The 21362-nt window shown below is 34.6% G+C and overlaps 1 protein-coding gene across 4 annotated transcripts in view; it reads left to right on the top strand.

The window, feature by feature from the left end:
- The first annotated feature begins 285 nt into the window (after positions 1 to 285).
- LOC129809772 (protein trachealess) overlaps positions 286 to 21362 on the top strand; it is a 205704-nt gene continuing 184627 nt past the window's right edge. For 3 of the 4 annotated variants that reach the window (XM_055859847.1, XM_055859845.1, XM_055859843.1), the window contains exon 1: positions 1319 to 1946. In XM_055859847.1, the coding sequence (XP_055715822.1) occupies positions 1777 to 1946 (170 nt within the window). In that variant the 5' untranslated portion in view covers positions 1319 to 1776. Of the gene's footprint in view, positions 1947 to 21362 lie in introns of all 4 variants that reach the window. The other variant, XM_055859849.1, reaches the window with a different exon arrangement.

Here is a 21362-nt window from a genome sequence, read left to right as displayed (position 1 = left end):
GCAGCTCAATGATCGGTGATCTCACGACATAATCGCCAATGGGATCATTAATCATGTGAATTCACCGGATAGATCGATGAAAATATAATAAAATTGTCAATGGGCGAGATGCGGGGGAGGCAGAGAACATCGGTGGACTGGGAAACAATTGAAAGAGCATAAGAACACGACTTCTGAACAACTTCATTGCTTAACAATTCCGATAAATTGTCTCCACTGTGTCTTTTGGCTTCTCATGGATGTCATGCCGATTGTGGGGGGTGGGAGGGTATCTGGAGGTTCTGGTGGGAGAGACAGAGAGAGCATGATACACGTGGTAAGGCTTTTTTCACGTCTTGGGATCGTGGAAAGGAGTGCGCCAAAGGGATCACAAGGGAGCCCCAACATATCGCTGGGTCATAATTCACGTGGAAGCAACTAAACAAAAAAAAAAAACGAGCCTGTGAGAGAGAGAATTGGGATAAAGGTATAGGAGCAGCAGAAGATGAAGAAAAAAGGCATCCTAAGACAGCATCACGTTTTTGGTCGTGCAGAGATGGCATTTTCTGCCCTCACACGGAGCTGGCGAGAGAGAGAGAGAAAAGTGGGAAAGATGCTGTGAGAGGACCTCCCGTGAGCTTCCGCGGAAAAATCCTTGATGAATCGCAAGAGAGAAACTATTTCCAACCATCGAAAGCTTCCGAAAGAGGCTTCTTGTGTGCGGAGATGGAGGATCGGGGGGAAGTGTTTCATGTGCGCAAGCTCCTCTCCACCTCAACCGGGCGTGTCTCTCAGTCCAGTCCCCAACCGCAGGGTACCCTGTTTCTCCCTCTCTATCTCTCACTCACTCAGACACTTGTGGAGTGCGTGTGTAGCTGGAAAAGAAGCAAATGGGGAAGGCAATGTGGTGTTCCTGCTCTGTTGCACAGCCTCCCAGAAGCGCCACAGCTTCTTCCGCGTGTGCGTTTTTCGCAAAGACCATCTCACTTGCACTCCCAGACACTGTGACCAAGAGCGCGAGAGAGATGATGGCATGTGCAGAACACGAAGGGCGCCACCATCTGGGCCACGAAGCGCTCCACTGGTCGCCAACGTGCTTCCAGTGAGGCGTTTGAGTAGTTTGTCTCAAGTGGCCGATTCAAGTGGATGGAAGAGTACTCAAGTGCGAACATTCCCGAAGGATTCCATCGCGATTTTCTGACCAATGCGTCAACGCTGAAGAGAGAGCGTGGGAAGATAGGACTTTTGTTGTGACGCACTGATGGGGATTTGGACAAAAAAGTGAAGAAAGTGATTAGAACAGAGAAAATTTGATAAGACAGTGTTGCAGGATAAAAAAACTTTGAGGATTCAGAAGATCCTCAGTAGAGTCATCAGAGAAGGATCATCCAAAAGCAGAAGACAGAGAGTCAAAGAACGCATAAAACATAAATTCACAGTTCCCAGACACGTCTAGCCCCTCAGCTTTGTCGTCTTTTTTTTTTCTCCTGGAGCCAGTTCATCGATGAGACCAATTGGAAGATAATTGTACCTCTAGCGATCGTCGCGAAATGATCCCCACAAATTGCCGCTAAGGCGTCCAAAACTAGCAATCACCTAGACCCAATCCGTCAAATAATTCCCGGCAAATTTCAAATCAGAGTGAATCTTGTTTTGTCTGTGGTAGTGTCCAGGAAGTGCACAATGGGGATCGTGACAGTGAAAGGACCAATTGGTAGAAAGTGAATTTTTTTTGAGAAGAGAGTGAGTGACTTTTTAACTTTGGGACAGTGTGTTAAGAAGGGAAAAGATTTGATTATGGATCATCCTGGCGGTGGATTCGCCACTTCGCCGTGGGCAGCAATGCTGGGGCATCATGCCATGGGCCCGGGGGCAGAACATCCGGGATTCCCTCATGCAGCTGCTCATCATGGTCATCATGGAATGCCAATGGATCTCCATGTACCACAGGGGTTTCCCTACTACAGGTTAGTGCTCCCTTTTTGTCCGTTAGACGGCCATCTTGTTTGGAAACTTAAATAATCTTTGATTTGTTTTTTTTTTTATTTGTTTTTTATTGAGATGAGTACTGTAGATGCAGGTGACTTTGCACCTCTCTTTTTACAAACTTTTCTTTAACCCTTTAACGACGAGAAACTTTTTACGGACTGAAAATCAACAATAAAAATTAATCTGAGAAACATAATCAATGATAAGTCTTACATCTAACCTTGGAAAGTCCAAAAGAGTCTGATTCGGAGTATTTTGTGCTTCTATGAACGATAGGGACAAAAATAGCCCAAAAATTTGATTAATTTTTCTGACAATACCAATGAATAATATTTTTCGCTTTAAAGAAAAATATTACGTATGAGTATTGTAGTTTTTATTGCCAAAAGGGTTTTGTTTTAAAAAAATTGGAAGTATAAAAAATAAATAAAATCAATTATGAATTTGAGAATTTAAAAATTCACCATTTTTGAGCTTAAATATTTACTACATAGCAAATAGTTCGAGACTTGCAAATAATATTCTAGATTCCTTCAACCTTTTACTTTACAATTATGTACAGACATAAGAAAAAAAACAACTTTAGGTAGTCAGGAAAAATTATTTTCTTTATGGGACACCGGTGTTCCAATCGTCCTTAAAGGGTTAAATAATCTTTGATTTGTTTTTTTAATTGTTTTTTATTGAGATGAGTACTGTAGATGCAGGTGACTTTGCACCACTCCTTTCCACAAGCTTTTCTTTAATTCTAGCACTTAAGGATGATCTAAATATCATCTCAAATGTCATAATTAAAGGGAAGTTTATAACCTAGATACACCCACGACCTAAGCCGAGATTAGTTTTCCACTAACTAAGGCCTTTCTCGGATTAAGCCGAGGGACAGATTAGTCAGAAACTGATGGAAATATGTATAATCTGGAGGGGAATTCTATAACGCTCTGGCAATGTCATATGACAAATTTGGCTCGAATCCTAGGAGAGCTTTTTCGAAAATGCGATTCTGTAGTCGTGACATTGCCATTTTAGCTCACGTGGCATTGTCAGAAGTCACATATTTGAGATTTCTAGCAATTCAAATGACAATGAATTTTGTTAAACAAATCAACAAAGACGTACTGTATTTTCATAAAATCACTAAGTAAAGGCATTTCATTAAAAAATCAGCGAAATGCATTTTCGAACTCATATGATATAACAAAAAAAAGGTCGATTGGCATTGTCAGGTTTCGAACTCACGCGTGATAATGCCACGAAAATTACAGAATTCCCCTACTGATCATCATTTTGATTACAATTAGGTTAAGCCGTAAGCGTGTCTAGAAACATTACGAAAAATAGGTATGCAAAGTCACTCACATCTGCGGTAAAAAAAAACCTTAAGAATTTTCAAGTTCATTAGAAAAGATATCCAAAGAAGTGAAAGTGCTAAAAATGGAAAGCATTTAAAAAAAAAGTGTTAAACTCGTTAAAAATGTGAGCCATCTTCAAATTTTCGATCCAGTTCACACTTGTCACACGTCAAATAACATAAAAACTTTAGTACGTGTTAGGTAGGAAACATATGAAATAATGGAATTAATATTTATTACAGAGAAAACGATTTTTTTAAAGAAATTATGCTTTTAAAATCCTGAAAAATCGATTATATCTTAGATATAAATCGATTATATCTAAGTATGGGGGGGGGGTCTTGAAGCTTGGAGATATGAGTTTTGTCCTGCTAAATTTTTTCTTATGTTTCTTTATGAAATCGAAGAGATTGCTACCGATTTTAATAATTAGTCTTCTAGGGTACTTTTAACAGAAGAATCAATTACAAAAATTTTTAAATGAACAATACCTCAACTCAGGAACTAATTAGGCTCCTGCAGAAAAATCCAGGCTTCTGACATCATTATAAGTTTATAATCATCCACGAGAAGCGAAATTCTATCGATTCTAAACAGTTAGAAAATTGTTTTTTGAACCTTCTGTCATCCGAAACTTAAAAGCCTTCCCCTATGATATTCTATTTAATTCGATTTAGACTTATTGTTTAAGGATTCAAATAATACATGAATAAGCTGCCCTTATAATTAAATATTTTATTTAAGTTTTATTCAATTGCCAAGATGGAACTGACCAATGGCGGAGGACATGCATAGCTCAGCGGCATTTCTTTGCAGCAACATGTAAAAGAATTTGCTTATTAATTAAATGTTGTCGTGAACTAGACTTTGATAAGAATTCGTGAGAAAAAAATCCGTAGGGAGAGTGGGGCATCTTTGAATTCAGCAGCTTTTAAAATAGGTTTTCTTTCCAATTTTTAAACGGAACTGGAGCTTTCCGTGATACCATTTAGCTTTACCAATCCATTGTGAAGCTAAATTTCATTATGATAAGCCTTAATACCTTTTAAAAAATAGAAGAAAACAGTCCTATTTTAAAATTAGCACAATTTGAAGGTGTCCTACTACCCCTATTAATCATATAGAAATATGTGTTACATATGTAATACAATTTGCCTTAATTTTTTAATTTAATACACATTCGACATTATCACAAATTTAGCTGAAAATAGTGATTGTTTCCCACAAGAAGAATGCTTTTTTGGTCATTCGAAGTTTTTTTTTTTAATTTTGAAATATTCAGTCTTGTTCTCAAGCTTTTTTGTTTCGGAATTTCGTAGATAAGCGCAGTATTTTTTCTTGCTCCTTGAAATTGTAATATTTCGCGCTAGAAATATTTTATGCTCACTCCAATTTTTTCAAAAAAATCCATTTGGTACAAAAATTAAAAAAAAAATGTCTTTGATTTTGAAATTTTTTATTTAATTACTAGTTTACTATTTTGAATGTTGATTTATACTTTTTATGTCTTGTACCTTCTTCCTCTTATATTGTTCTCACCTATTTTTACCTTAAACCGGCATAATTAGGGATATCACGTTTCCAAGCTTACTTTCAGAAGCCAGAAATAATCCTGCTACACTACAGGTCTTGACTATAAAATTTTATATTAAAAAATTCTTAAGAAGTTTTAGATTTCCATTTCAACTTCTCCATTACAAAGTATATTAGATATTTAGCCGAGAGGTTTAACCCAAGGGACGGGAGTCAAATATTGAGTCATAAAACATGCCATTTATTCAAGTTTTTTTTTGGTCAAAATTTAACTTTAGACTGAGGATTTTTTGGCAATGGATAATCGTTTTTAATGGGTTAAAAAATTAGACACTTTAAAATTATAGATCTTTATCGGATAATTCAATTTCACAAGGTCGATTTGTGGATTTCAAACTTATTTATTTCACAATTGAAGGGATAAACACCTAAAACCATTGGGTGGGCTTTTAAATGCTGTTTAGTAACAAAAGATCTTCGGACAAGAGGTTAAACGTTGATTATGAAACATGCATTAAGCGGTTTTCAGACCTAAAGTTCAGTTCTACGGCTGAACTTCTCTCATTTCTAAGGGATTAAGTAAAGCAAATTTATGCACAGGACCTCTATTCGATGATCTTAAGCCCTCTATAATAAGGATAATCTATAATAAGGCTCTCTCGATAAGGATAAGTGTTCAAATTTCTTATTCCAAATGGTACAGAGTATGGTGTCAATAGGTCCTGACACGAGTTCTTAAAGTGTCAATAGGCGTTCCTTTTATCCTAATAGAAATGCGTAAGTCTCTTAGGAAAACTAAAACTAAATTCATATTATTCGAAGGCATGAACGTTCGAAGGAAGAGTACTTTCCCCTATAACACTGTTATAAATGAAAGGATCAAATTAGATTATATTCCATCCTTTTCAAAAAGATGGATCATATTTGAACCTTTGAAAGGATCACTAGTGTCTGTTGAAATTTTGTATGCAAATTTATCGCGTTAGATTATGTTTTAGCACTAACTTATTGCTGATACTTATGTTTCTCTCATTTGAGCGAACACCAAAGATGACCTTATCACCGTTTTTGTTTGTTTATTCTGGAGGTAAATGAGTGTAAAAACAGGGACACTTTCAAAGGATCCTCGGTGATCCTTTCTTTTTTACCAGTTGGGTCAATTTAACCCTTTTGTTTTTACCAGTGAACGTGAGACAAAAAAAAATCAAAACTAAGTCACTATAATTGTTACGATTGTCTGGTATGTGTCTTGGTTTAATATTTTTGGTCTTGGTATTTTATATATTTGAGCTCTAAAAATCTAGTAATTTTGCTTGCAAATTCTAGTAGTGAAAGTTACTATCAAAATGTTAAAGATCAATCCAATCAGTCTAAAAATATATTTATCTGCTGGATATATTGATCTGCTGGATCATATTAAACTTATTCCGCTTCAGCAAGTTGTACTGTACACTTGCACATATTTTTTCCCCATTTTTTCTCGATTGCAATTGTATTATTCGGTGAAATTTAATACCAAAAACTAATTTAAAAAAATAAAATGATGAACGTAAGCCAAGACATCTACCAAAAAAACCAGTTAAAAGCTTAACTGTGACTTATTTTATCAAATAAGAAGAAAAATATTAAGTTTTTTCCGTCTTAAGAATATTTATTTTCACAAATGGAACCTCTAGAGAAATATTATTAAAAATTGAAAGAGCAAAAGAACATGAATTAAAATTGACTTATTTTAAATTAGTTTGTATGTGTCTTCGCTCACTTCTTTGTTTTTCTATTCTTTTGTGGATTTCATTATGTGTTAATTTTCTCTTTACTATACTTTAAATAGTGTACATTTGTCCCTTTCTACTATCAATAAACTTTTGTTTAAAGGCATCTACACACTGGAAGAAAATTTCTTCAAAAATTGTTTTTTGAAGGAAATTTTCTGCAGTGCTATTAATTGCTAAATGTTATGAGACATTATTATTACTTCTGCTTCATTTATTTAAAGTATTTCTGTGATTTATCTCTTTAATTATTTTCTACTAATAAACCTGATACAATTAAATAGTAAAGAATTGCCACTTGAGTTTGAGGTTATGTAAGGTCTAACTCAAAAAGAAAGTCATCTCATAACGAGAAATTTTTGGACATAATATATAACATGTAATTTTTCTATTAATTCTTTTTTTTAATATTTGAGGTTAAAATTTAAATCAATTAAAGTAATAAAAAAAACTTTCTCGTTCAGTTATTTTTATACTCTCAATATTTATTTCAAATATCTTTTACACGACAAATTAAGATATTTTCCCCAAAAAATATGTCTTTAAGTTTTAAGGTTAGAATTAACATAACCTAAAACTTTTCAATTTGGCCTATTGGACAAATAAGTGAATAAGGCCATAATATTAATTACAAATAAGTTTTATATTTGTTTTTTTCATTAATTGTGCTACAAAAACAATCTTTTATGGAGAAACGATCAATGTGTTTCAGCCCTAAAGTGATTAAAAAGTAAAATTCAAGCATGGCAATGCTCCTCCCATCGCCCACTGTTGAAGAAGAAAAAATAAGAATAAACATCGTAATATGATGTGAAAATTGATTATAGGAATTTCCTCAGTGTGACGCTATTCTATTTTCTTGCTCTGCACGTCTAAGAAAGGTGCCCATCCTTCCTGTGCTTGGCAGAGAGAGAGAAAGAGCAGTAGCACGAGTGGAAAATTCAATTTCAATCTTCAATATTGTGTTCGTGAAAATTTGCATTTCTAACGTATTTTATTGAGTGAAAAAATTAGTCAGATCTCGGTGGAATTCCACCCACAATTTTCCTTTTCCTTGCTCTGCACGAAAAAAAAAGGCTGAAAAAGTGAAAAGAATGTACAATTGCCTAATTCTTTTCTCTATCCCTTCGTACCCCTTCGAACTCACGGGTGGAAATTGAAGGTGGGAAAAGGCAAGATTCAATGGGGTGAAAAATCTAACATTCAAGAAGAAATTTACCGGGCATTTTTCCTCGAAAGAAAAGCTTCAGTGAGTAAGGCAAAATAAAAGAATGCAACAATCTAATGGAATTCAATTCGATTAGTTAAAATTTTAATTAGAAAACTTTTATAGATGATCATTTGTACGCATTGGACAATCTTGGGTGAGATCTCTCGAGAAAATTCACATGCACTGCATTAGCAAAAGCACCGCTCTCAAACGGGGCACAAAAAAGCGTCTCGCACAATTTAATTGAACGCCGCGACTCGTTAATTACTTAATCAAGCAATGAGGTGTCTATAATTTTGTGGTTTTGCCAATTTGCGCCTCTTGTCGGCACGGGCAAATATGGGAAAATTCTCCGGGAGCGGGCTTCAATTAAGCCCAATGAGATTTCCATCTTGTTCGAGTCACTAAATCACCTGGATTGACAGACGAAGACCATTTCGATTGGGGCACTACCTCGCTCAAGCTGGGCCTTTTAAGAGGATGTGACAATTCTTTTTCTGGCTTGGAAGATCGAGAAAGGGATTTATGGATGAAGCCATGTGTGATCTCTTTAATTGGTTTTCTGTTTGCATTATTTAGAGTTTTTTTGCTAACAGTGAAACGGCAAATACGAAAAGTTGGGATGAAGCTCAAATTTCTTTCCGCAGAAACATTTTTTGTCCAGTAAACAAATAATAAAATGTTCCAATTTAAGATTAATCCATATGGAATTATATATTTAATACTTGAATAAAATATTTTAGTACCATCGCGTTCTCTAATTGGCTGGAGCTTAAAAGCATTTAAAGCTTTCAAGCTTTCAGCCAATCCGAGATCGTGATGGTATATAAAAATTTTATGGAAATAGTTATTTAAATACAGCTGCAAATTGATAAAATCATTTTAAATTTCTAAAAGATATAGATCGATAGTTTGTAATTACAAATATTCCATAAGGTGATAGTTAAATTTCACTAATTTTTTATTTCCTATTTTTTTTAATTGTCAACCTACTGAAATTTGAGTGTTATCGGCCAAATTAAACAAACTGAATAAAATATTCCATCACTCTGCTTTAACACTAAACCTACTGACCGTTTTTGGTCGGTTTTCGGTCAAATGACAAACCGCGGTAGGGAACTCAACAAATTCGTCTTGGAAAAGAGTAAAAAATTAAAATTTAAACACTGAAAAATATATTACATGCATAAGGTGGAGTAACCACTTATCGCCACTTTTAGGAAAAAGTGAAATTAATTGTATTATAACTTTTGACCCCTTATTATCAGGGCTACAAGAAGGGGGTTAGTATGCATGGTTTAAAAGTCTTACTTAAGCTTTGTTCTTATGCCCAATTTCAGCTTTCTACCTTTTCACATAAAGGAGATATAGGGCAATGTGCTCTCATTTTGTATGAAGGCTACCAGAACGGAGGGTGGAGGGAGGGGGTGGTATAAATAAATAGAAAGTTTGAGTCATACAGTGACCCTATTCCGAATTTCATCAAGATCAGTTTAGCAGTTCTTGCGTAATTCGTTGTCAAAACAGCGATTTCTCGGAAGGATAAAGGCTTTTTTACAAGAACTCCCAGCGTTTATTGTCCTGGGTCCCGGCAATTTTTCAATCTTATATCAGTGCCTACAAAATGTGCCTACTCTCGTTTGTGGCGATTCCGGGACCAACGCCCATATAGTTTTGACCATTCTCCTTTGACACAAAGCTACTTAGATATATTGGCTCTGGATTCGTCAAAACAATTGTCCTACAATTTAACGCGGGAATATCTAAAAACCTTATTTTTATTAACAATGCAAGAATAACCACTTCGTCGCTACTTTTTACCACTTTTCGCCAGTTCTGTAACCACTTCTCGCCACCCACTTGGAAACGTTCAAACTCGATTATTTTGAGCAATATTATGCAAAGAATCCATTCAGCATTTCTTTTTCCTCGTGATCACTTTATTATTACTCACATTAAATGATTTTTTTTACTTTTATTTGAGAAATCAAATTATTAGTCTATTGCAGAAAGTAAACAAAATAGATTTGAATAACTGAGAATCTATAAAGTGAAGTTAGCGTCGCCTATTGAAAAGCTATGGCGACAGGTGGTGAATCAATTTTAAAATATTACCACTTTCCGCCATGGCTCATTTTTACATAAAAATAATATGAAATGAAATATTTACTAACTAAATACAAATTTTATGTATTCGCCGAATGTAATTAAATGTTCAATAGGCAAATTATTTATTCAAAAATGAAATTTCGTTCGATAAAAGTTTCATGACACTTACTATATTTGGTAAGAAATATGGTAAGAAGAAAGGTAAAAAGTAAGGTAAGAGGTGGTGATTCCAGCCTATTTTAAGAAATTTACAAAGTTTGATACTGACATTGTACCGTTTAAATATGTGTTAATTTTAAACCGGTCAAATTGACCGGGTTTTAATAAGTTTAATGTTAATAGGGTGAAAGGAATGTCTATTGACACTTTAAGAACTCGTGTCAGCACCTATTGATACCCTACTTTGTACCATTTGGGATATGAAATTTGAACATCTCTGTTTATAGTAAAAGCTATATTACAGAAAAAACGTTATATTATTTATAATTTACTAGATACATTAAATAATTTTCAGCATTTTGACAAAAGTGTCAATAGGGGTTCCCTGTCGAACAGACGTTCCTCCGACCCTACCGTTTTTTTTTGCTGAATGCTAAATGCTAATTAAGATGTAGATGACTTTGATCCCTTATTGTGCGAAAGCTTTTTTTTATTCTAACATTAAAGGCTGGTCTTTACCGACCGGACATGGCATATAGGATTGATGAAGACTATCCTTAAGTCTTAGAATTAAAATGATTTTTTTTTAACCTAAAAAAATAAAAGTATGCTAAAATCGCTGGTACAGAGAAAATGTTAACGTCTTTTTTACTATGGGAAAATTATGATAAAATTAATAGAAAAGCTCCGGACAACAATTATATGTCATTAAATGCAATAATCTCATGCTTTCTTCAATTCTGTCTGGCTCTTAATCCACGCAGTTACATAAAATTTAAAAAAAAAACGTCCTCTAACAACCTTGCAAAAATTCTAGCTTTGTATATAGCAGTTAATTTAATTTGCGAAAAAGAATCAAGTTATGAAGGAATAAACGATAATTTCATCTCAATAATCGCTCTCGCAATTCTGCCCTCGTTGGGATTTATTAAATATTTCTCAGCCTATCTTCCGACGCGTCTTTCCATCTCTCCTCTTTTCCTGATACAGCAATTACCTGCCATTGATATTGTTTATTGTCTCGAAGACCTGGCCATTTAATTGCACGTGGATGACTTAACCAGAAAAAAAAAGATTAATTTTTTTGTTGTACTTTGTGTGTGTATGTGACTTTTCGGGGAGGTTTTTCCTTCCCAACCACGATACAATTCTGGTGCATTATAAAGCAATTCTTTTGAATTGAGGAAGAAATATGTGAGAAAAATGTTTTACAAAAAAAAAATACGACATGGTGTAGAAGAATGGAAGATGTCTGGTGGGTGAGTGCGGGAAAATCCTTCGGAAAGAGTGCAAAAATTGCTCATTAACGCAATCAAGTGCCGATAAATTGCTGCTCATTGTTGAGGGCCTCAAAAGCTTTGGCATAACATGAGCATATGGTTTCATTAAACTCTTCCCATTAACCTTATCTTAATTGCAAGTTCAATGGCTAATGATGCTCGCGAGACGTTCCGTGAGATTTATCCGTCGATTGAGGAGGAGAGAGAGAGAGACCTGTTCAATGGTTAATTTCTGGTTCACTTTCTGCGTCCCAGAAATTACTCATATAAACCTACCAAGGCCTTTGGAAATGTCTCAATTGCGCGTAAGAATGCCATCGAGGGTGGATGCGCAGGTGTTGAGTGGTTGAAGCAATTAAGACACTCTGATCAGTCCGACGGTCTCCCTGAAAATTAAGAAAAAAAAGCAACAGAAATCCGCGAGAATAAGATCTTTTGCAAGAAACCGCGATGGATCCCAATTGCTGAGCAATCATCAGATAAGACCCAATCCCATGGGATTCGGTGCGGAATGGGCTTATTGCGCACCAGCTCACCAATCAGCGGTGCAAGAGTGCTGGCAATTGGAGTCTGGAAATCATCCAATTGATTTCAACACCGAGATCTTCACCGCGAATTACTCACGCGTCCAAGAAGCGCGCCAACATCTTATTCTTCTTCACGAATAACAGTTGCAGGGAGATAGATCAATCGCGCTCATTTCAACACCTTGAATTTTCACTCAGGTCAAAAATCAGATGGGAAAATCTACTAGGGAAATGTTAGTCTTTGAGGATGAAAATGTGTTTTTCCGCAGAAAACACCATTTCAAAGAAATTGATATATTCTTCCATTCAACTTTTTTTAACACAAGAAATCATTTTCTGAATTTTCCGAATTTTCTAAAGCTTTCTTTTATTCTATAAAAAAAATACTTGGTACAGTAGACTCTCACTCAATCGGCTCTTTTTCAGTCGTGCGAAAAATTTTGTTGACAATTTTTAAGTTTAATTATGAAGCTAATTTCCTCAAATTCGCTGTAGTTCTTCCTATTTTATCGTGATTCTTTATAATTGAACGCTTTTTGTAGAATTTACAAAGGCTTTGATGCCCAAATCTATCGATAAACCGGATGACATTTTGTCCCAAATGTCCAATTGAAAGAGAGTCTACTGTATTTTCTTACATAAAACTGTTAAAAAGGCAATAAATCTCTAGTAAGAAATTTTATTAATTAAAAGACTAACGTACCGAAAGTGCGGCTGGCCTTTCACTCCTGCTTTTCGTAAGCTTTTCTTTAATTCAATCTCTTAAGGATGTGCTTGCTTAAGTGCCTTAATGCTAGAATTAAAGAAAAGCTTAAGAAAAGCAGAAGCGCAAAGTGGCCCGTGAATCTACGGCATCGTAAAAATATTATAGGATAAAATTGTATTCACGTTATAGTATCAAAAAATAAATAAATAAATAGAAAACAAAAATATATAAAAATGAAATCATGGCTAAAATAATACATAATAAAAAAGTGATAAATTTTCATAAAAATCAAAGCCTCGTTGTAATTACCGAAATCATCTTATCAGAAAGACGGCTAGAAAAAAAGTATCATAAGTTCTTCCGTTTGTTTTTTGATTAGATAGGTCGTGGTAAGTTGGAGGTAGTCGTAACTAAAAAAGTTGATGAGAAATAAATTGAATAGAAATCAGAGTTATAGTTTTTGCCTGGAAAAGAAAAGAAAAGCTCATATTGTCTCCTAAAAGATTTTTTTTGTAAAATAAAAATAAATTATATGAGAGAGACTGTCGAGACTGTATTAAATATCGAATAGCTTTCAATATCGGACAGTCTTTTTTTCAAAATCCCATAAGGTCTTTTTTCAATTTACAAGTAATACAATCCCAAAGAATTAAAAGAGCGTAGCCTCTTCTCTGCCAACGATTTATTGTAATAAAATCTTTGCAAAAAATGTGTGTCCGATATTTTACACAAAGCAATGTCTATATTAGGTGAGATTCTTAACAATCTCACCTACTATAATCCTAACAAAATTTCATGTCGTCCGATCGACCTCAAACTTGGCCAAAATGTGTTTCAGCACTTCCTGATCACGAATATATATGTGGCTATTTTACGTTCCCGGCCGGCCGGCCGGCTGGCCGGCCGGCCGGCCGGCCGGCCGCTCTTTGGAGCTTAATAGCTCCTAAACTAAAAAAGATATCGACTTGCGGTTTTCGGCAAAGGTTATATATCGGGTGAAAATTGCAACTTGGTGCATAGACCCCCCACCCCCCACCCCTCCTTCCGCCATTTTGAAGACCCCCCTTTTTTTGTTTTCTCAATAGCTCAGCCCCTATGGCATCGAGCGGGCTCAAATTTTAGTATGTTATAGCTGGGCTTTAGGGCTTTCCATCAATACCAAACTTAAGGTCCCCCGACCTCCCTGACCCGAGCTATAAGGGTCCAAAAAAAATTTCTTAAAATGGCCATAACTCCTGTTCTAATTATCAGAATTTAAAAAGTGAGGGCTTTTTGGAAAGCTCTCGTGAAATGCCACTTCCCCTTCTAACATCGCAAGTTCATAAAACCACCGCTAGGGGCGCTATTATTAAAATGAAAATTTTTAAATCTTATAAGTTAAATAACTCAAAAATTCCATTGTGCATCGGGCTGAAATTTTAGTATGTTGTAGCCGTTGATTATACCTATCAAACAAAAAAACCTTAAGTCGATCCATAACCCCTGACCCGAGATATAAGGGGTCAAAGTTCGAACATTGACCGGCCTCTATCTCCGGTTCTAACTAACATAGCGACCTAAATTTTACCTTTTTGGTTTCGTCTCGATGAGCACTTTCAGATGGAAGTTCAAAAAGTCACCACAGGTGGCGCTGTGATAGCGTCAAAATTCATCGAAATTCAAAGTCACTTTTCTCAAAAACGGCATTGTGCAAGTTAATGAAATTTTAGTATGTTGTAGTCCAGTCTAGGACGTTTCCAAAATGGTGCGTATGCGCGCTGTGGTTAAAACAGAACCGGAGATATGAGGGGTCAAAGTTCACGAAATTCAAAAAATCATATCTCCGGTTCTATGTGACCGATTTTGATGAATGAGGGCTTAAACGAAAGATCTCACCAAATACTACAACTTTCTAAAATATTTGAACTTCGTTGGATCAACACCAGGGGCGCCACAGTCGAAAAACCAATTTCAATATCACATAACCTCAATTATCTCGACTGTCGCTGAACCGATTTTGATGATTACTTCAACATAATTGTAGAGGACATTTGTCTCTACATTTCGTCCATACATCATTTTCCGCTCAGACTACGCTATCACTCCGATTTTGCCGTTTAAGTGTGAAAAAATTGATTTTTCCCATAATAACGCTTTGAAATCACTCAGATGCCAATTTGACTGCCTCTACTCCACCAAGACACTTAAAATAGGGGTTTAAATGGAAAGTCCCGCAAAATACAACAATTCTTTGATATAGTTGAAGTTCAACAAATGACTACTTGGGGCACTCTGGATGAAAAAACAAGTTAAGAAACAAAAAACCTCGATTATCTTGGCTTCTGAGTAATCGATGAGATCATGTTCTATAGGAAAATTATAGAGTACATTCTGGTCTACATTTCACCCATATATCACTTTTGTGCCAGTTCATCCCAATCCTTGATATTTTGGTTTAAATACAAAATTTGTATAATTTCACGAATTTGATTCAAGATAACTGAATGGCGTCTCCCAACTTCAGCTCCAAATCGAATTTGCATGCACTCCGAGTTAGCTCACGTTAAGAATCTCACCTACATAAGCCGGTTAGGATTATCTGTCCCTTTTTATTCAAGATAATTTAAAATTGTATTCAAATCTGAATTTTAAGATTTTTCACTATTTTAGATGGAAAATGGGAAAAAGGAAGACAACGAAGAAGTACAAATACTTCATTCAAGAGAACTTCTTTTGCCTATCTGAAAACTTGGGATAATCTCAAAATTCCAAATTACATTCGATAACAAATTACTTCGCAGTTCTTAATGAGAATATTTTGAAGAAAACAAATAAGATAAACCATTTTCAAGGTCCCAAAAAAAGGAAAAAAGTAACAAAAAAACATTCGATTTTTATTTAAAATGTTAGCACATTTTAAACTTATTACTTTGGGACTAATAAAAGCAATTTTCTGAATTTGATACAGTTCCTTTAAGGTCCTTTTCTCTTGAAAATTTTCAAATTTTGAAAAAAATATATTTTCTATGAAACCGTGCATTTTACTTGTTTCACTTTTTGAAATGGTTTACGGTAAACCTTTTATTTTTACTAGTAGTCAGTGGTTTCAGTGAGAATCGGATCCAGTAAAATTAAAATTAGAAAAAAACTAAAACAGGGTAAAGTGGTGAATTTATTTTTAATAGAAAATTTAAATTTAATAAAAAAAAACCATCGCTTTTGTGGGATAGTAAAATATTTAAATTATTTATAACAGTGTAAAATTTTATTTTAATCAGTAAAATATTTTATTTTAGTTAATATATTAAATTGCTCAGAAATTATTAGAAGCCTTAAACCTTAAACTATCGCTCAGATTCGTAACTTCTTAACGTCAACTGGAGTTCGGTTTGAAGTCCACCACAGGGAGCTGAAAGTAAAGAATGGGTTAGTGTTTATTAATACTCTGAACCCTCAAAGCTCCAAAAATCTCGAAGGTCAAAATTCCGAAAGCCAAAATCCCAAAAGCCAAAATCCCTAATAGTCAAAATTATTTAACCCTTTAAGGACGATTCCCAAATATCAAATTTTTACTACGGCTTTCTAAAACTATATCTTTTGCTCTTAAAAGTCAGAAAAAAAAAGATTTTTTTCTGACCCCCAATTTTTGACCTTCTCGACCTTAAAGAGTTTAAAGACGAAATTATATGGGGGGTGGGGTAATGTGTTTTGTGTTGCATAATTTCCCAAAACAAAGAAAAAATCCTTTGCCTCTAGAAAGCGAGGGTGCAATTCTAGGATCCTACGACACTTTTAAGTATTCGGAATTTTGACTATTCGGGAATTCGACTATTATTCAGGATTTTGGCGCTCGTGATTTTGGCTTTCGGGGTTCGACCGGTCTGAAGGCTGTATAAGTTTCTGATCTACTAAAATCGGGATCGAGAATCTTCGTTTTTTTCATTTTGTTTTTTACAATTTTGTTTTTCCCAGTTCGTCTTTGGAATCTTTGTCTTCGGTAATTTCTGTTTTTTGGAAACTTCGTCTTTGGAAATCTTGTCTTTCATACATTTTGCACAATTTTCTTAAATTTTGTCTGTAACACATTTTGCACAAGTATATTTTATAATTTTCCAAAAATTTCCCTTTTCTCAGAAAATTTCCATTTGCACCAAAGGACGATACTAAAAACCTCCCAAAAACAGAAAATTTCCCTTTGCCCTGAAGGACGATACTAAAAACCTCCCAAAAACAGAAAACTTCCCTTTGTCCCGACTCGACAGGCGATACTGATAACTTCCCAAAACACAGATAATTTCCCTTTGTCCCAAAGTAGGAAACTAAAAATTTCCAAAAACACAGAAAATTTCCCTTTGCCCCAAAGGACGAAACTAAAACTTCCCAAAATATAGGAAATTTCCCTTTGTCCTAAAGCACGAAACTAAAAATTTCACAAAACACAGAAAATTTCCCTTTCCCCTGAAGGACGAAACTAAAAACTTCAAAAAATGCCATTGTCATATCATTATTTTATTTAATAAAATATACTTGTTTAAAATATATGAAAGACAAGATTTCCAAAGACAAAGTTTCCAAAACTGGGAAAAACAAAATGGAAAAAACAAAGACTCCGCAAACCACTAAAATCAATAACTACTTAATGTTTATTGTTAGAATTGTGCAATTGGTTTCAGAAACTGCTTAAAAACGAAACTTTCTGTAGCGTCCGATTTCCACCAATTTCTGAACTATTTTGGTTTTGGAAATGTGTGAAGGGCAGTTTTATGTCGGCTAATGGAATAGTTTCTTCGCATTTCTTAAATATTGGAAATATTCCTAAGAACAGATTTTAAGGAGAAAATTATAATACATAAATTATTTTTTATTAATCTTGTATGTAAGTTTAAGATTTGTAAGACTTGTATGTAACTGTAATATTTTTTTCAAAATGGTCTTAGTCTGAAATTTTGTTCCTTTAAGGAGAGTAGGGGAAAGTGCGACTACGTGAAGCTAGAGCTACATTATTGACAAATGATATTTTTTCGGGTATTTTTAAAGAAAGCTGGGGCGTAATCTTAATTCAATTTAATTTCACAATTAGTTTTTAGACTTATATTTTACAACGTTAAAGCCTAGTTTCCCAGAAGCCTCAGAATTCCCAATTTCCAACACACAATAATCTCCTAAATGTAAAATCCTATAATTAACATGTAAGTTTTAAAAATATTTATCAAAGTAATTAAAACTTACTACGACATTCAAAATCTCAAATTAAAGTTGGTATTTCGTTATCAGATAGTGCTTAATTTATGGATATAATTACACTGTGAAGGGGGAGTTTCAGGGCATTTTATCATTAAGATGAAATCATCTTCTCTATTAAATATCAATAAAATTCAAGAAATTATTCTTACTATTTTTATACATCATAAACCCTATTTAAACATATAAGATGTAGGGGAGAATGAGGCTGTTCAAGCTTGCATTACTTTCGCAAATATACAGGGTTGGATTAATTTTAATATGACGGAAATGTGCTGAGCAATGAGCAGGATCTCAGGTGTCCGAAAGTACCCCACTCCCCCTATTAGTTATCTATCTGTAGCATCTAAAGGGGTTGTTTAAGTTGAGATAAAAAACTTTTATGGCATTTACCATTTTGCATAAATTTAGCAAGGAAGGAAAATACTGAATTACTGTACATAATGTTGATTTTTAAATTTTAGCAGAGTGCATAGCAAATTATAAATAATTAAGAATAAATCAAATTAATGTATGTAAGCTAGAATAGGCAAGAATCGAGATTATGATCTTGATAGTGTCGATAGTAACAAGAAACTACTCACAGTGGGATGGAAGGAAAGGGAATGAGAAAGACGAATGTGTTCATTGTTGTCCAGGAGTAAAAAATAGCACCTCATCACTGTCTTTTTATGCAAATGACATTTTGGGGTGTTTGTCATGCTATAAAGATGTTTGTGCCATATGGCTATTTACCCGAAGATTTGGTCCATATGACATTTATCGATGTGTCAGCATTTGAATGGGAAGTGTGAAAAATGAGCCTCACACTCAGCAATTGTTCGGTCCGCGTGAAAAGTCGCAGAAAATTTGAGCGACCATTCTTATATGTGACTTTCTGGGCAGGAGTCCAACGTGCGCCAGATTCCAGCACGATCTTACTTGCCATATTCATATTTAAATTTTTCGAGCACTTTCTGTCAAATCAATTGTCACAGGGAAAAATCTCGCCTTTGCCTCTGATTTATCACCCTGCGTCATTGTCCTCTTACGCACCTCTTTCACCGATCTTAGAGAAAAGCATGCCGTTTTTTTTTCGTTTTTGCTTCCAAGAAAGCCGGACAAAACAAAAGATAGGAGAAATATGGCTGATCGCAATGCGTGAGATAAATCTCGAGTCGCAACTAATTAATGGATTTGAGCTTTTCATCAACGAATGTCATACTTGGCTTCAAACGATCGCCGGCATCAGGTAAATGTGCAGCCGGAAAATTGGATTGAACAGAAAAGTGTGACATTTTTCGCATTAAATTAAGCAATTTGTGATGTTTTTTTTCCCAACAAGAATTCTTATGGAAAATTCTCTAAATTTTTCCCAATTAATGTACAAAGTGCTGGATTGCTGTTGAAATAAATATTCACCAGGAAACTTTAATAAATGTGCAGCAATATTGCAAAATTGTGCTTTTTATCCCAGCTTCTGAACTTAATGATGGAATTTTCGAATAATTGTGTGGCATTTAAGTGATCTTCTAGCACTTAAAGAACACTACAAGTACAGAAATTGAGGGGCAATTTCTTTGGTAAAACAGTGAAAATACCTGCAATTAGCCTATCTGAAGAATATCAGAGATTGATGGCAGCGATGTAAGTAAATTGCACCGTATGCCACTTAATCACAATGTTTAGATTCCGCTTAGCGACGCGATCTGATCAAAATATTGATTTCTCTGGAGTTAAGCTCTTCGGTAGAGAGAAGAGAATATTATGAAGAAAGTTTTTGAAAGTGAACAAAAGTATGTAATGTAAAATTTAATTATACAATATGCCTTTGTAAATGAGAAATTATTTTCTTTTTTGTTCTTTTTTTGGTTATAAATATTTGCTAAAGAAATTTTCATTAAAATTCTGCTCTTTTTAATAAAGGCTAAATAATTATTGTCAATGAGGTGGATTATGGTGATATTCCCATAAAAAATGAATATTTTATTAGTACATGACTGTTCTCAAGTGCTTCTACGTAATCAACATTTCTTTATTTGGTGGTTTTAGAACACTGTGAGGTCTGGGGAAATACAGTCGAGGCAGGAACTATCAGAAAGAAAAGTCGATAATACAGAAGCACTTGAGCACAGTGAGAACAGTAAAGTACTAAAAAATACTCAGAGGAAGGATTTTTCTTTTCTATTTTTGTGATCGAACATGTTTTTTTTAGCAAATTACTGTTCTTAAGTGCTTTTACATAATCGACTATTCTTTGTGGAGGTTCCTGTCACGACTATTTGGTAGTTTTAGAACATAGTGACAACTAGGAGTAAAACAGTCCAGACCGAAATCAATGTAGAGAAGAGTCGATAATGCAGAAGCACATGAAAATAGTAAAGTACTAAAAAATACACGTTCATTTTTCATTTGAATACCATTATTAACCACTTTTCGCCACTTTTAAGAAAGAATTACACGTTGTTCCATTAGGGGAGGTGGGGCTACTTTGAGCTATGGGCTCTCATTGTTATACGATTTTTTTGCATATTTCTAAAGGAAATTGGGTTTTGACATGATGTAATTTGGGTAGACAAAACAATTGTAAATCTAATTAAAATAGTTGAAAGCATCAGCTTCATTTAGAAACAGGCGAAAAAATCAAATATCAACGTAGCCTCACAGCTCAAAGTAGTACCACCTCGCTCTATAACTTTTATTTTTCAGTTACTTTAATTAAACTCAAAATTTGCATAAAGATACTCCTCTTTTCATCAAATTATTTAAAATAGAATTTTTCATAATAGTGAATCCTTACCCACTTTCCGCCACTTTCCTAACCACTAAACCGCCATTGCATCAAACTTTTAAAAACACAAAATTTTCGCAAAATATTATTAGAAATGATTAAAAAATGTATTATTTACATTTCAATTATTTTCCCACCATGATCTCTCTCTCGGCTTAAGCCGTAACATACCTGGGCCATTAGGTTATCTTAAAAAACATTCGAACAGTTTTATTTTTGACTTTTGAAGAAAAAAATTTATCACAAAATATTAAGAAATGCGGGGTTATATTTGGTTTATGCCGGAAGGAGATTCATAACTTATAGCACTTATAGTTACTTAAAGAATTCTTAATAAATTTTAATTTATTAACCGCTCCTGACAACTCCTGAACGAGAGTAGCTAAGAAAGATATAAATTGAACGTGTTGAAAGCTCTGGAAAAGAGTTAAGTTATTACAATCTTTGGATGAAAGCCTCACAGAACGGAAATTTTCTCCGGCTTAATTTAATTTAATTGGTAGAAATGCCAATTGGAATAGTGAGAAGAAAAGGGATAGAACAATTCTGTCACTCACAGTTCATTGTGACTGCAGATTAGCCGATCACAGAGACTGAACCGATCCGATCTGTCAATCATGTAAATTGACCGGCACCAAACAGCCGATCGGTCCTGACCAATCGGTCATGGAAACTGAAAAGCGCCGATCAGTCGATCGTGAAGATTGATCGGTGCCAATGAGCCGATCATAAAGATTATCAGCCGAGATAGAGACT

This window comes from Phlebotomus papatasi, chromosome 1 (assembly GCF_024763615.1).
Source record: "Phlebotomus papatasi isolate M1 chromosome 1, Ppap_2.1, whole genome shotgun sequence".
Classification (NCBI taxonomy): domain Eukaryota; kingdom Metazoa; phylum Arthropoda; class Insecta; order Diptera; family Psychodidae; genus Phlebotomus; species Phlebotomus papatasi.
Note: the sequence above shows the minus strand (reverse complement) of the source record. Positions and strands in the feature narration are given on the sequence as shown.